Genomic DNA, 17,152 nt, shown 5'->3' with positions numbered 1-17,152 from the left:
TGTCCACGTGTGGCGTAGATCTGGAGGTGTGCTGGGGTCTCTTTGTAGGTCACAACGTTGACTGAGGACTTCCTACGGGTGCTACAGCAGTCGGTGCAGAGGCCTTATGCAGTGGAGTGGGGTATTAGATGTGCCTATGTAGCCTATCATATCTAACTCGATAGGAATGGCTGGATCTTCAAGGACAAGAGGATGCATCCGAGGACAATGGTGGATAGAACATTGGTCCAAGCAGCTGAGGTGTCCAGTACCACTGCTGCGAGATTACCTAGGGTGGCTAGGGACATGTAGGGTTTCTATTCAACTAGTGTAGCGACTAAGACGATTCTTGTTTTCTAGGTGTTCCCACTATCTAGTTTTCTAAAGGTCTATTTCGATGTAGTGTTTTGGAGGCCAAAGGTAAAGGGGGAGTGGGTTTTGTGATACGAAGCCACGAATCTAGACTCGTAGCAGGCGGCGGTCGGTGCACCTTCGATGAGCATGTCACCGGAGCAGAATTGAGAGTTGTATGGGAAGGCATAGTGCATGCGAGGTGTGTATCGTGAGCAAATAGTATCTACTTGAAAGGCGACTCGGCCACGATGATTGATTGGATTCAAAGTCAGCACGACAATGACGATTAGCACCCGCTGATTCGGGACATCTGCAATATTGTCGGGGGAGTTTGTCGCTTTCCGAGCCATTCATGTTTTTCGGAAAGTGAATAAAGTCACCGACTGAGTTGCTTCTAATGCTGTGCATCACTCGGAAGAATTTCTTTAGGAGTGTCCCAACCCCCCCCCATTCTCTTGTTGGATTGTACTGGGTGCACCCATGCTCATAATGTGCGAGTCACCGATGTATCAAAAAAAAAAAAAAAAAAACTTTAGGTCGAGCATGGAATGCATATGGCAGCAACAATGCAATCAACCATACCATACAGGCCAAAGCTGACTCAGACGCAACTTGATGTTTCAACCCCATTGACTTGAGCTCAGTAACCTTGGAGCTCAGTTGGGTTGCACGGCTCTACAGATTAATGTTTTGTTATTTACTATGTTTTTTCTATTTTGCTATATCCCCTTTCTGTCTTTTGGTGTTTCAGGTCACATGCAAAAGCTCAATTTACTAACTTGTATTCAGAACTTCAGAAGTTGATTTCTTGAACCATATTTTGGCTAATAAATGTTGATGAGTAAAACTCATGCAGTCAGTCTTTATTGTGAGCATTACGAACAACAGTCTTTGATACTCTTTCTACCTTATTTTATTTTTTCTGGGAAGAAAGAAGTTTGATAATCTGCTTTTCGCCTTGGTTGTAGTGTGGAAATGGTTCAAGGCTGTTGCATGGATTCAATTCGGTAATCTTGAAATCACGGTATCATGATTAATTTGGGAAAGAAATAGAAAAGTTTGCTGCATGCCAAAAATGATGCCACGATTACTAACAGAAAGGCAGAGGCATAATTTATAATTATGAAAATAAGATCTAACTTACACAGATACTACATTATAACAAGGCAGAGACATAATTTAGAATTATGAAAATAAGATCTAACTTATATTGTACAGATATTTCATTATAACCAAGTCATGCTGTTTTTCTGGCCCCAGTATCCCACTGTTTACGTGTTAACAGTTTCCTGTGCTTGTCCATGTCCATTAGAGGCATCACCCTGAGATGGTACAAGTGTTGGAAACTTTAGGATGTCAATGGAGATATGTGCATCAATTTCATAGTACCAACTAACAACAGAATTTAGTGCTAACACTCACCACATTTGACAACTGGTCTCTTATAAAGTACATGGACTTCAACATTGTTTCCAGAGTGTCCTTTGCTAACTGGAATTTAACTTCTGTTTCTCCTGATAGAGATTGAGTATCACCTTGAAGCTGCACAAAAATACACTCTGAGCAGGTTAGCACAATCCATCCTTTTTTTTTAACTCTCAATCGTAGAAATTTCCACTTTTCATTTTCTTTGTTCCCTTATAACTTTTCTCAAATATCGCTGTGGTTTATAAAAACAAGCCTTAACCAATGCTAATGATTGTGAAACCATTCATACATAACAGAGTTAAGCATGTGAGACAATCGCACTCAAACATAAAAAGAAGAATAAGGTTTGGTAGTAGCCTCGCACATACTAGTTAGGAGGTTGTGTTCCAAAACGACAGCATATTAACCTAGACACACCTTCCGGTGTGAGTAGATAAACAAAAGAGTAGACATACGCATCCAGTTGTATTCGAATAGTTCTCTGCAACTAAATAATGAATATGCCAATGGACAATTTTATATCTGGAGGCAGCAATTTTGACCCCTGAAACAGTAGTAGTCCATGCCTCAGTGAAGCCAGCAAAATGTATTTTTGTCATTTTATATTTGTTTGATGTTAGAAATCAGATCAATTCTTTGGTCCTTATTGAAGTACATTGAACACTGATTAATAACAAAAGCTTTAGAAGTTGTTCAACTACCTTCAGATTAATAATAGCAGCATGCTCAGTGGAATCTTGATTTTGATTTGCCATATTCCATGTCATTGCCTTTAAACGGGGTAAAGAAACCTGAAAACATTAAAAACAAAAAGTTAAGCTTCGAATTGCTTAATTCATAAATTGTTCAACATGGCTAGTCTTTGATTTGCAAAGGAACACCAGCTCATTCATTCTTTTAGGTTTTATTAGATAATGTTAGTTATCAATCAAACAAGCAAACGATGCTTAGCAAAATGAAAGGGCAAAAAGGAATAGAGTGTTGGGAGTTGTCTGTTAAAAAGGACTGCCACCAACTCTTGCAAAAAACTCCAGAGAACCCAGGATGGATAATTTATATTCATATAAAACAAAAATCAGACCTGATCCTTAAGAACATCTCCTCGCCATTCTCTTTGAAACTTCTGCAACAGCAATGTGAGCAACCTTTGCAATTCAGGTAAGACCTCTTGTGGGAACAACTTCTGAATCTCGTCCTTGGTAATATTTTCATAGACGCACCTGCGTATCAACATGCGGAGGCATACCAAAAGCTGCATAGGAAATAGTAAGCCATAAAGTTACAAATTGGCCCAATGATACAAAGATTTATATAGTTTATGCAAGTCTGCTGGCTCAGCATATGATATGGCTGTGAAAGGATGTCTGCATAAAATCATCACCCTATTATATGTGTGGGTCCATGTGGGCTGCAAACAATCTGAGCTGTCATGAACAGCCTGGATTGGCTCCAAAATGACTCGTTTGAGCTTGTCCCAGCTAAAACCAGGAAATGAGTTGAGCTCAAACAGATTTTAGATATTGGCTCCTAAACAAGCTGTGCCTGAACATTGAATGCTTGCAAAAATACATTGAAGTTCATCTCGACTCGATAAGAAGCTTGGCTCAGAGCTCATAAGACCAGAGCTTGAACAGCTTTTGTAAAGCTCTGTCAAGCTTGAGATGAGCTCGACCAGACCTGCCACATAGTGATCCGAGCCTGAGCAGCCCATTACTTGGTTCAGCTTGCTCGTTCACACTCCTAGGGTCCATATCCTAACCTCTACTTAGAATTTTTTCCATTCCTACTGTTCCATGCACAAGATACAAAACCTTCAGGCAGCAAAACTCTGAATTTTTACAAATGACTATCACATTTTGCATCTACCAATAGGCAACAATATATGAGCAAAAACAGAAAGCAAAACACATTATAGTAAAAGCATGGACAAATAAGCTCCACTGCAAGTAATTAATACTTCAAATAAAGCATGAGTAGTTGTGGAATAAAAAAAATAATACTTCCTTCTAGCATTTCAATCATTCATGCATGAAGCATGCTGCTAGCACCAACAAACATGTGGCTCAATATGTTATAGCAACATAATTGACATATAAACTCTGAATTGCAGATGAGATAGATAATCTCACAGAAGAACCAGCCAAAAGAAAAAAACAGTTCCTAGTCCCAACTGAATTTTGAGCTTGATCATATCAAACAATTCATACAGAACTCGGAATAAGTGTTTGATACAAGTATTTCATCATGAAATTCTGCATTTAAAAAGGTGAACTCACTGCTTTAGAAGCGTAGATATATGGTATCTCAACCAATTTGCATTCAAATATCTCATAGACCTTAGGGAAATGCCTAGCTTGTATTACAAATCGACCACTATTTTCTACCAATTGGATCACCATATAAAGAAAGACCAATATCAATAATTTTCTGAATTTTCTTATCCAAGCATAGGTGTTCTAGGAAAGCAACAAGCAAATATAATAGACCTTTTGTCTGTATCTTTTAAATGAAGAGGGAAGCATAAGTCTGTCCTTTTCTTATATATTATGTTTTAGAATGAATAAATAGGTTGCTTACATGGCTACTGCAAGGCAATCTCTTTTGTTTTCTGTCGAACATCTATTTATGTTGCTGTTCACCTAAAAAAACTTCAATCATATTTTGAACATCCAAAGTCTGATGCATCAGCGATAATACCTTCTATTTTCTTGAAGTGCCAAAAACCAATCTAACATCAACTGTCAAATTCAATGCTGCAATATAAGGCCTTCAATTATTGAACTTTCAACAGAAGCAAAATGAAAGGACATGTAGCGTTTTGTAGGGGAATTGGAAAATGCCACCTATATCAGTACTGGAAATATTTGGGAATATAATGTTTATCCTGATGTGTCAGCGTACAAAGGCTTCCAACCACTTATAGGCACTTTATAGGTGTACACTAACACAACCTCCATGCAAGTGATAATTGGGTTAGCATTTTGAAGTGAACTTTAGTCAACAAATAAAGCTTTAAGTTTCATAAATCTAATACAAAAATATACCAAACCTTTAAAGTATAGAGTTATGCTATATTCATCTAAATGGCGAGAGAACAACGCAAACGTTTCGATTTGAAATTCATTATCTTGTTCAGTGAATTGTTGCAAGAATTTATAGTCATACTAACTGCATTCACAGAATAAACTTGTGGTCTGCAATTAATGGAATTATGGATCTTGTCTTGATACATTCCACAACAATCACATATAGCTCTATTAGATAAAATGACAATATCGTCATGACGAGTTCTTTCCACAGGAAAAGCATGCCATACAATTGATGCATTATGGCAATCACATCACTATTTAGAATCTTTTACTCAATGCTAATCAAACAGTTAGATCCACTTCTTATTTCAGTTTCCATGATGTTGAAGGCTTTCCATGCTTTGATGAATTTACACTGAAGTAGAATTTAATGCCAAATTGCTATTAATAGCTTAAGGAACAGAAATTTCACAAGCCAATTGTCAGATTGACACTAGCTTTGCATAGAATCAAAGCAACAATCCAACGACAATTATTCAAGCCTAGCCAAAAGAGAAAAATAGAAATTTCATTAGCATTTTCTTTAAAAACAAATTGTGGTATGTTAAGAAGGCCTTCCTACTATATATAGGACATGATGACTAAAACACCTAGACCTAAATGTAACAGTGGAGAATATAAAAAAAAGTATACTTTTGTATACTTAAAAACTGATCATAATATTATCAATGTCTATGCTAGTCCAAATTTGCTGTTTGGTCAACTACTAAATCCAACTAATGCCTTTTACAGAGGCACTCTAAAAGCATAAATTTTAAAGTTGACAGTCCTAACATATAGCAATTGTTGCAATTTATAGCTGAAGTACGACAATTGTATTGAATTTTATCAAATGAACCGCACCATCAACCGACATTGTTGTTCATTCTGGGGTATTCTTAATAACACTTAGTAGATGGTTCTTTCCAGCAATGACTAAACACCATTTCCTCTTACAAACCCAATATGACGTAGAAAACTAATATACCAAGCAAGACTCATGACGTACGCAAATATGTGAAGACAGAGGCTTGTTAATTCCAGCTCAGAGCATTTATCTTGACAGAGCAACTACCATCCTTAATTTGGGCGATACCTAAAACTTTTACCTACCCCTACAGTATTGTAAGCCTTTTTGCTTTCACATATTCCTTCCTTGAAGCCTCAGCCCTCACACACATATACCACTCCACATGAATCTTCCCGCTTTGACTTCATTCTAAATCTCTATAAACATAAAACCAATCAACATAACATGGACATTAATTTTCATTGAAACATTAGTATCCTTCTGTTTTCCAATTTCATTGTCACAGCTTTACCGGTGTTTTTAAATTGTTATCCTTCAAAATTATTTATCATCCAATTCTAGCATCCATCAGTAGGGGTGTAAATGGGTCGGGTCGGGTCGGGTCGGGTCCTGAGTGACCCCGATCTGATCCGGTTTTTTATTCGGGTCCTAATTTTGGACCCAGATCTGACCCGGTTGAAGATCGGGTCGGGTCGGGTCCGAATCGGATTCGGGTCCGAGTCGGGTCAAGTCCGAATCGGATCCACTTTCTTTGTGCTTTTGGGAAAAGATTTGGGCAAATCTAATTTGGTCATATCATAATTATGAGGTGCTGGGTGACCCATGACTTGAAAGACTTGCAATTGACACTTCAGTCAGAACAGATGACCCATGACTTACTAACTAAGTCGGTCTACAAGCCAAATTTCATATCACACTATTTTTTATCTATATGATTGATTGGACGGAACTTGGTGTCTCCTAGCTCCCCTCTCACGAGGACAAAAAAAAATCCCAGACCTTCTTCCAAAATCCAATTCCATTGCAGAAAACAGGCACATGACCCATATTCAGCTCAGTGTTCCCTCACTTTCTCCCTTCAAAAGTTAAAAGAAACAAAAACCAAAAAACATAAGGAAAAAAAAAAAGCCAGCTACCGAGACACCAGAGGTATCAACAATGTAATAGATCGAGAGAGAATCCTGATGGGCCGAGGTTCCTTTGGATTTTATGAACCTATGCTTGTTGCTATCCTTCCACGGTTGAACCCTACTCCCCTTAGGCCTTAGGGCTTTTCCTCCTCTCTCTCTCTCTCTCTCTCTCTCTCTCTTCGGGTCCATTCGGGTCGGGTCGGATCCGTTCAGTAAACCCAGACCCGACCCAGAAAATGATTCGGGTCCAATTTTAGGACCCGACCCAGACCCGCGGGTCCTAAAATTCGGGTCGGGTCGGGACCATGACTATTACATTTCCATCAATAACACTATCATTAGCAGACAGCAAACACTATGAGTCACTGCAAGCATCAATAGTTAGTTCGTTAAATCAGTTGTGCTAAATTTGAAAAATTATGTAAAAGAATAGGTATTCTGGCCATCATATCATGATCAAATCAATAAAGAAATTAAAAAAATCCAGAAAATATTTCAAATTTATGTAATGATTTAAAATATACTAAAACAGGTCAACCAACTGTAGACTAAAATAACAATTTTGTACTTCCAAACTCCATATGAAGATTGGCATGCTTACATAATGCAATTGTTAATAAAATTTGAATAAAAATTTTGGAAGAGTATATTAACTAAGCAAAAAAGCCCTCACATGTCTCTAATATTTTAAAATTTAGAATGTCTCTTATCATATAACAAAAAAATCAGCACCTACCTATATTATTTTTAAAAGCATTTGTTAGAATCTTCAAACTTGCATTTAGACATCTAGATCTAAAGCTATCCTTACAATTCCTTGTCAACAACCAAACATACCAACTTAGAAATTCGAGCAGACATATCTGGGGCACTATCTTGTATAATGATCATTCCACACATAGGATAGAATGAGGAAATCCAATATATGCAATGTTTTCTTAAGTGACCCTTGCTTTAAAAATACGACATCCAATTCAGTAGCCATTCTGAAAAAAAATATCTAACAATGGTATAAATTTACTCATCACAGAAAACCACGACTTCTTCAGACCAACTCAAGGTTTTAAATATTGTAGGATGGTACAATCCCGATTTTTCCCAGTTCTCCCGAACACGGGATTGTGGAGCTCTCGTCCTAGTCCATTTCCTGACTCATCCTGATCCAATACTCCGGACAGCAGGACACCATGCCATCGCACCAGCATTTAAAAATCTTGGACCAACTAATATAAATTTATTAAGTACCATACAACAAAGCATCAAAGTTTTCCATGTCAATACTATACTACAGCTAACAAATTGCAATTCCTTGTCCCTTGTTCTATTCCACAACATCTTTTACTTTTCCCTTCTTCAGAAGCTGATCTTACCTCCTCATTTGACACTAGAATTAAGGCCATTATCATGGCAACATGACCTAAAGTAATTTTCTTAATAAAGTGCATATATATCGAGTTATCAATGCTCTCAGAGGATCTACTTGTCCTCACAGACCTCATGAAAACTAATGATAAAAGTAGTGGTGTTTCTTATGATCCTCCAACCACTTAGCTTTCTTTATTGGTATTTCATCTAATATGCTGCTCTTACTTCTCTTAATGTTTGCACTTCTTATGGATCCTGGAAATATTAATGAATATGTTCTTCTATTTTTCTGTCTATTCTAAACTTCTTTCAATTTCATGATTTTGCCTTACTGGTATTTCTTATGATCCTCCAACCACTTAACTTTCGTTATTGGTAGTTTCACCTAATATGTTTCTCTTACTTCTCTTTCATGTTTGCACTTCTTATGGATCCTAGAAATATTAATAAATATGTTCTTCTATTTTCCATCTATCCTAAACTTCTTTCAAATTCATGACTTCGCCTACCCTTTCGATAGCCTTAGTTTTCGTTAAGGACCTAAGCTCACGAGGATTTCACAAATGTTTTCGAAAGCCTGCACTCTTTTCTACATGAGAAATGATGAAGAAATTTTAACAAAGTGATTTGCTACTATAATCATGATGATTATCATGGCAATAGGGGATTAAGTAATTGTATATACTTATAAAGTTATTCATGCTCCAAAATTTATCTCCTTATCCACCATAACAAGCTTGCATTTTACTAAGCTAAAAGTAGTGTTGTTTCTTATATTTCTCCAACACTAATTTTTGCCATCAGCAGTCTCACCTGATATGTTCGTCTTACTTCTTTCAAGATTAGTGTTGTTTTTGAATCATAAAATATCAACCAACTTGCTTCATTAGTTGTCCCTTCTATCGCAAGCTATTTCTTCAATTTTGCGACTTCGTTTCACCAGAGTTAGTTTTAATTAATAACCTAATGCACAATAGGGAGTAGTAAAATTACTCAAAAACTTGCATCCTTGTCTACTATATGAAATATGACTTTAAACATGGTTTGTTGTATCGCTCGGTACAGTGCATACCATACCGGCAGAAAATCGGTACGAAACTTAACTTTAAGTCGGTACAAGCCCCAAACCGAAGTGTGCCACCCCGTACCGAGGTGTACCGCCCCGTATCGAAGTGTACCGATCTGTTCCAAGGCATACCGAGGTGTTACGAGGTGCATATCGGCCCGTACCGATGCATAATGACCTGTATCGAAGTGTACTGAGATAAAATTAAAAAAAATAGTTAGAGAGCTATTTCGGTATAAGAGTGTACCATATCGTCCCGTACCGAACCGAACCGAACCGAATCAATAAGGTACTGATAGTGTCTGATACAGTCTCCGGTACCGAGATTGCGAACCATGTTCTAAACCATAACTATCTAGCCTTGTCTACTATATGAAATATGACTCTAAACTATTTGGGGTCGGCTTTATGGATCTTTATTCACCAAGTATCCCTATTTAGAGCCACCTCTGCTATTATTCCAAGTTTCTCTATATCCTTTCTCGCAACTTCCATCCATGTTACTTTATATTGTCCACTCCTTTTCTTACCACCTTCGACACAAACCAAAGTAACTCTCGTTACTAGAACTTTTTCAGGCCTTCATTGTACATATCCACACCATCTCAATCGATTTTATATCATTTTGTCTAAGTAATATTTTTAAAAATATATTTGAATTTTTCAAAATCCATTCCAAATCGTAAGCTAGTAATTAGTTGCTTCACATGATTGCTAACTTATGTGGTTAATTATAATATTTCTCCAAGCCTAAAACAAAAGTTTATCTATACAGTAGAGAAATATAAACATCTTGGAAAACGATTATCTCATCTAGTCATACAACTATAAGTTCTCATCATGAGTAGCTAGATATATAAAAACACAAACCACAAAAGTAAAAAAGGTTTTCTCAACACTGAGTCAACAAGAAAATCTCAAGCCACATTTAGACCTGACCTTAGGTTATTTTGGATCAATTATGGTTGAAGTGGACCGAAATAGGTGAAAAAAAACCAGTTGAGGGATAGGAAGCATAGACAACAAGAGTAATATAAGCAAAAATGAGTCATGCAACAAAATCATATTTGAAATATCTTCTAAAATTATTTGTCTTAACTAGCCGTATATGAAGACTATGTAGTATAGAACAAACTCAATACTAGATTTGGCAGTAAACATAGATTAGGAAAACGCAATAACAAATTAAAATAACATTGTAGAAGCCTAATATATTATTAACATCAAGAATCTTGTTTCTGAATAAAAGCTAAGATAAATATCATGCTATATACAAACCACCTTAAACAAGTGGCTTCACTCATCCAATACAAATGAGGCCAAATTTTGTACCTATAGTGTCTCATTTCAGTTCAATATTTTTTTCTAAAAAAAAAAACATGTAGCAAAACATTAAGGACCCACATAGTATTGCTTTTATTTTCTGTTTTTGTTTTCAAAAGTCTAAGAAGAAAATTGAACTAGACTGAACAAGTACGCACGACAAAACCCTTTTTCCCTTTAAATTGTTTGTAAAACTTTTCGAGCTCTTGGTAGCAAAGATTTATTGCTTTCAGACAGAATGAAAATAAAAGAAAGAAATAGCAGAAGTTCCATCCAAATTCTATCATCAACATCAATCTCCAAATGATATTATACTACCTTCTATCGAAACAAAACAAGAACCATGCAAAACCAGCCCCAAGTTTTAGAAAACATCTTAGATCACGCAGTTCAGACATGCCTATCCCCATGCTGAATCAAGATTAAACAATCATATAAAAAGAATTTTCCAATGGCCAGTCGAACTATCAACGACTTTCCAATCCAGCCAGCAAAAAAAGAAAAAAGAAAAAAACGTTTGAGCATATTTATCAACAGAGAAACCAAACTGATTTCTTTCGCACTTAGTCATCATTCCTCGTAAGCCGTCATCCAGATTCTAATAGATTGGTGAACCCAAGTCTCCACACAGTAACCAAAAGAGTTAGTGGATTACAGGATCGAGGTCGGAGTCGGAGGAGAGGTGGAGCATGTCGCGGATGATGGCGCGGTCGGCGGCGTCGAGGCCGGTCTTGCGGGTCCTCCACAGCGCCTGCAGTACGTACTCCACCGACTCCTTGGAGCTCGACCGCACCAGCAGCGGCAGGTGCCCCCACAGCCGGTGCCGCTCCATTCCCTCCTCCTCCTCCTCCCTTCCGCCGCCGCCCGGGCGATGGATCCTGCCCCAAGAAGTATTTGAGCTGAGCACGTGCGGTGTACGCGTGTGAGAAGGTAAGGTTGGGGTTGGGCTCTTGGACGTGGGTCCAGCTCTAGACCCACCCATATTACTTGTTATTGTTTACGAGCCAAACTGAATGAACAAGAACGCAATAGTTCACTTGGGGTATGTAATGTAATGCATCATAGTTTTAGATCTTCCAGTTATAATGGACATGCAGATGCATCATGGTTTTTTTTTTAAAAAAAAAAAAAATCTTGTTTGCTTTTTTTAAAATAAAAAATATTGAGATAAAAATATAGTTGCTACTATTGTTTTTCTATTTTCTAATTTCTATTTTTAAATTATTTTATTTTGTTTTGAATAAACAAAAAAATTATTTTTTACTGTTATTATCAATATGCTGTTATTATTTAATTATTGCCACTGCATTCTTGTCTCCACCATACTACCGCCAACTACTTTTTCTTTTCTTTTTTTTTTACATCAGCTGCTTACACTAAACGCGCATAAGTACAGCCAGCTGTGTCAAGGGAAAAAAGACAACTCAAAGAAGGAGGAATTGTAGAACTCTGAGTCCATATAAACTCATCGGAGTGATGAGCAGTATAGGCGGTGACCTAGTCAGCAATTCTATTTGCCTTGCGGTAAACATGCATAGCCTGAAAGGCATCACACTTCCTCATTAGCCACTATATGTTGCCTAGGAGTGGGTGTTCAGATCTCCCTCCCTTCGTCCCGTATCCACCGAATCACCACGGCTGAGTCCCCCTCAAGGATGATGCTCCCAGCCCTTAGCACATGTTTTGTGTAGAATATGCCCCCAACCATCTTTGCAACACCATCATTGCCCCACAATTTACACCACCATCACTCTTGTTGCCTTTGCAGCTACTATTGTCATTGCCATCATCATTTTATATATTTTTTTGAAAAAAAATATTAACAAACATGCTTGTATTTTTAAAATTTTATTAAAAAAATAAAAAGAGAATTTCTATTCTTCTATTCCTGAAAAAACAAAAAATCTTGGCCATTTGCAATATTGTTAACTGCATTTCTAGCACCTTGAAAGTTGAGCTCAAAGGAAGAAAATATCATATGTTCCTCACTTGACAAAGTTGGATGGCATTAAAGTTTACAGGTCAAGCTACTTAAGTTACTTAAAGACAGGCAGGTGGGGCAATGCAATTAACCTTTCCCATAAAATCAGAAGAAGAATAACATCGTTCTACATGAGGCTCCGGTCATTGTAGGATCCGGAAGGGTTGGATTTTTATGTAGCCTTCAAATGAAGAAAATACATTTTCATATTTGAAATCCATAACATTTGGATTATAATAAAGTAACCTTAATAATAAGCTAGGACCTGCCAATCTCTATGGTGTTGCATTAAAATATTTAAAAAATAATTTGAATTGTAACTTATCAATGTGGAACTGAAAAATAGAATACCTGGACTTATTCTATTATGAGTAGGCAGAGCATGCATCACAAATGTTCCAATAATTTTATGTCTTACATCGTATAAACCTAGAGTAATAAGAAGATATTTAGTAGTTGCAATAATTGCAACAAGGATCAAACTTCTAAACTCAATTGACATAGCTACCAATAGTCCAACAATTAAAAGTAGTATGCTTGAAAATGATCGTGTCATTTATATTCTGAGTGATTCGGTCAAATCATTTAGGGCATGTTTAGCTAAAATTAATAGGAATGAAAATGAGTGACTTCCATTCTAGTTGTTTGGTCGGAAGAAGTTCCATTCTCATTTCAACTACAATCTTTCAAAATCTAATTTAGGCTCTTTTCTAGTATTTAACATCTATAATTACGAGCAAAATGTGTTGAGTAATGTGATTATTCTAATTTTTATTTTAATTTATTCTAATTTTAATTTCGATTTCCATGACAAATCAAATCCACCATAATTTCTGGGCATCAACCAGTTCTAGAAAGAAAGTATTTGCATCCACAGATGCAATACGATGCTTAGGAAACAATAGAATGCCCCATGGCAGGGGCCATTATATAAACAGAAAATACGTACATTCTACCTTCAATACCTCTTGTAAAACTATACGTATAGTATAGCAGAATCCACTCTGCCGGGCCACTGAAAAAACAACACGAGAAGAAGACGAGGAGACGAGCAGGAGAAGGAAAGTAAGCCGAGGTTCGTTCTCTTTCCCTCTCTCTCTCTCTCTTCTGCTCGGGTTTTGGCCTTCTGGTTTATGATAACTAGGGTTAGGGTTTCTTCTTCCTTTCTTCTCGTTTCCCCTTCCCTCTTGTTCGTTGTACCGAGCGATGGTCTCGGAATCCCGACACTTTAGTGCCACATCGGAAGATGATGAGAATCGAATGGTGGTTCCAATAGGAGGGCGAAGGATGAAGGAAGCGCCGAGCTCGGTCGCACGAGCTTGTCACTCCAGCGGGGGGCCATGGGATGGCTCGGACGGGGTTTTCCGGTCGAGACAGCGGTTTGCGTCCTCCGCATCCACCGACCCTGCGGAGGATAATAAGCCGCAGGGATTTCGAGCAATTTAGCCCCTGGGAATCAGGTCGGTACCTCAAGATTCGTGTGCTTCCACGAGAGTTGAGGCAGATTGTGATTCGCAGGGGCTACGACTCGGCCATCCTCGCGGCTTATTTACTTCGAAGGCCCGGTGGGACGGGGGACTCAAACTAGGTCCACTCCGATGCCCGAACGGCCATCTTTTTTAGTATTCCAAATCACAACAACGTTTTTTTTTTTTTTTTTTTGGGGGGGGGGGGGGGGCGTTGGAGCCCAGCTCAACTTCAGATGATATATCTTTTTTTGAATAAAATGATGGTTGATATAGTGCTGGTTGCTTGCAGTTGTAATGATTAATGGCAATTGTAATGCGAGTGTTTAGTAATGGTAATTGTCTTATTTTAGTGGGCCTTATATAACAGTGATGATTGCTAGGCTTTGATATGACTTTGCATAAAACAATCAACCATTTTAATTGTTCAATCTTCAATGCTAGCAATAAATAATCTTTTTATTTTATGTGTGATGGTTTAATCAAATAAGAGTGTTTTTAATTTCTTTTGAGGAAATATTGTTTTTAAATGATGAAGAGAAATTTCATGAAGTGAACCAAAAAGGAAAATCATGTCAATAATAATGGATGGACACATTTTTTCAGTATGTAGGTTCACAGTGTGTATTTAGACAAGTATTCTTGTCATATCACACAAGTTTAGCTAATTTGAAAAGGGTATCATGAGAGGTATGCTGCATAGCACATCATTACTAAGTTTCTTTTACACAAATTCATGCACATGTATCTGGACAGATATATTGGAGAATACATCATTGCTAATTTTTTTCTATGTTTCTGTGTATGAGTATGTCTGAGTTATTAATTCGAAGTGTAATGGGCTGGATTTTCCTAAATGCAATTTAATTAAATCAATGGCATGTGCAATAAATTGAAAACAAAAAGGAGATTTGAGCACCAAGAGCTGGATATTCAGCAGTAGGATGGTTTGTGCTAGGGTATGTGTGGCTAACCTAGACAAGATTACAATTACTTCTAAAAGGATATCTAACTGGATAGCATATCATTATAAATTTTCTGTTATGTGAATTCATTATGCATATTGAAACAGCTATACTGGATAACACATCATTACTATATTTTTATTTTTTCCTATTTTAATAGGTTTAAGAAATTCATTAGATGGCTTTCAGGGTTTAGACTTTCCTAATTTATAAATTAAATGAATTATAAATTGGAAATTAAGAAGAGGAGGGCCGAGCAACAAGAGCCATGTTTAGTGAAAGGATTGTTTGTGTATAGAAGGTATTTCTTGCCACTATAGTTGTTAAGTAGGTATAAATGACTTGATCTCTTTTTGTGCTATTAAGAGAAAGCTCACAATATCAACCACCTATAATGTTCATGATGGGATTCCGACATTATTATAATAATTTGAGGATCAAGAGGTTCAATCCCATTTGTTTTTAACAAGGTACACATTCTCTATGTGTTCGTTATCTTATTTCCTGTTATACGTACTTTGGAAATGTTGACATTTGGTTTGGAACAGTATTTATATTCTATTATCATTTTTTTCTATTTGAATGCAGAACATTTTCTTTAGTACCTATATATGAGGTAAAAACAATGTTAACATGATTTAAGATCCAAGTGATTGGACTTAGGGTTGTCTTTAACATGTCTATTATCATGTTTTTTTCATGTGGGCATTTGAGAGTATAATATTCCTGTTACAGAAGTTTTGTTTCCATTACTAAATTTTAGGCATGACCTTAGAATTGGAATGACCAGTCCTAATTTTTTAAGTTGTTAGGGGTGGCTATGGACTAGATGTTTGAGAGAAAGCTTTAACCTAAACTTGACTCGATGATTCATGATACTTATCCTGGATCCACCAGCAACTTCATCTTAATGACCTAGTTAAACCAACATGAACTAAGAAAAGAATATCTTGCATACCCTGCTTAATATGGGTTTAAAAAAAGCGAACTATATTCACTATGTGATGTTATTCTTATGATTTGAAAAGTAATGTAATTCTTATCAAGCTAGTTTGCAGTCTAAACTGGAGAGATTGGTTGTAAAATGGGCACACAATTCATATAGGTGTCTTTTAATTTAATATTAGCTGTTAATGGGTCAATTCTGTTTTGTGCAGCCTCAGAAGATTGCTGTGACAACTTTAGACCAAAAGGTTTGTGTAGGAAAGTAGTGGGTTCTTGAAGATAATTAGATGCGGTTTTGTCCTACATGTTCATCATGTCAAAGCTTTACTTCCAAGGCAATATTCATGACATATCATTTTTTTTTTCCTGCAGCACTGTACAAATGCTATAAGCTTGGCTAGCATCTCATGGATTTTTGTTGATGAAGCTCATTAAGGAAGCTTACACATTGATCTCCAATTGGCAAATTGTTAAGAAGAAATTGCCATAGACGACAGATTTCAAGACATTAGAATTTCTGCCTTAGATGTCTGCACCAAGCTTCCAGATTTCTTCTAGGGCTGCTGCACCTTCTTTGGGATGTGGAGAACCTTCCCTGATGGCATCAAACTGATATATTTTCCAACTTCTTGGGCACAGCCACCCTGAAGCAGAGCATCTCATTGTTAAGATGGCAAGCATGATTCAGATGACAGAGGAAGAGGTTGCTATACTTGCAATTCTAGCTTTGAAGATGGAAGTAGAATGGGTTTCGGAAACTATCTTTTTAATCTATTGCCGTGATTTGCATGATATCTAAAGCCAAAATGGCCTTTTCTTCGCAACAATGGAACCTCAGGATGGAGGGTGTTCAACTGTTTCTTTCCACCTATTTTATAACTGTTTACTGTGTAATATTACATTCTGTAAGAAAACCATTAAACTCTATGCGTCTATCTTTTCCATCTTAGATAAATATTCACATGCTTCGATCTTCCTATGTTCATTTGTTTCAATGAACTGAAACTTGACTGATGTGAATTTTTTGCCTCCTTGCACAAGCATGTGTATTGCCAACATTGTTTGATTTATCTAAGTTGTTTATTTGCAGTCATAACCATTGCAGACAATAAATTGTAGTCAGAATTTTCTTTTGAAAAAAAAACACACTAATAGTTAGATTAAATAAGATATTATTTTAAAAACTCCTTGGAAGTATCCAAGTGTTCTCATCATAGGGCCAAAGGCCAAGGTCTGCTTTCCTATCAGCTATTGAGCTCTCAGAGGTATAT

General features: G+C 36.9%; 1 protein-coding gene and 1 long non-coding RNA gene across 2 annotated transcripts; one reads left to right on the top strand and one right to left on the bottom strand.

The window, feature by feature from the left end:
- Positions 1-1,420: 1,420 nt before the first annotated feature.
- LOC103707868 (COMM domain-containing protein 9-like) lies at positions 1,421-11,434 on the bottom strand. Its single transcript, XM_008792560.3, has 5 exons — positions 11,180-11,434; positions 2,843-3,013; positions 2,463-2,552; positions 1,756-1,875; positions 1,421-1,655 (listed from the first exon to the last, which is right to left on the bottom strand). The coding sequence occupies exons 1-5, from the start codon at positions 11,354-11,356 to the stop codon at positions 1,605-1,607; spliced, it is 609 nt and encodes a 202-aa protein (XP_008790782.1). The 5' UTR covers positions 11,357-11,434; the 3' UTR covers positions 1,421-1,604.
- A 1,888-nt stretch (positions 11,435-13,322) lies between these two features.
- LOC103707869 lies at positions 13,323-16,860 on the top strand. The gene is made up of 3 exons (XR_604197.3): positions 13,323-13,580; positions 16,094-16,129; positions 16,254-16,860. It is a non-coding gene; the product is annotated as an uncharacterized LOC103707869 (long non-coding RNA).
- Positions 16,861-17,152: the final 292 nt, after the last annotated feature.

The sequence above is a fragment of the Phoenix dactylifera genome, chromosome 7, assembly GCF_009389715.1.
Source record: "Phoenix dactylifera cultivar Barhee BC4 chromosome 7, palm_55x_up_171113_PBpolish2nd_filt_p, whole genome shotgun sequence".
Lineage (NCBI taxonomy): Eukaryota > Viridiplantae > Streptophyta > Magnoliopsida > Arecales > Arecaceae > Phoenix > Phoenix dactylifera.
This window is presented reverse-complemented; position numbering and strand designations above follow the sequence as displayed.

What these genes read in the sequence shown, in the direction of transcription:
- LOC103707868 (XM_008792560.3), bottom strand. Translation starts at nt 11,356, where the DNA reads ATGGAGCGGCACCGGCTGTGGGGGCACCTGCCGCTGCTGGTGCGGTCG. An exon ending in GAGATGTTCTTAAGGATCAG is followed by an intron (nt 2,553 to 2,842) that starts GTCTGATTTTTG and finishes TAATGTTTTCAG; the next exon opens with GTTTCTTTACCCCGTTTAAA. An exon ending in GAGACCAGTTGTCAAATGTG is followed by an intron (nt 1,656 to 1,755) that starts GTGAGTGTTAGC and finishes GTACCATCTCAG; the next exon opens with GGTGATGCCTCTAATGGACA.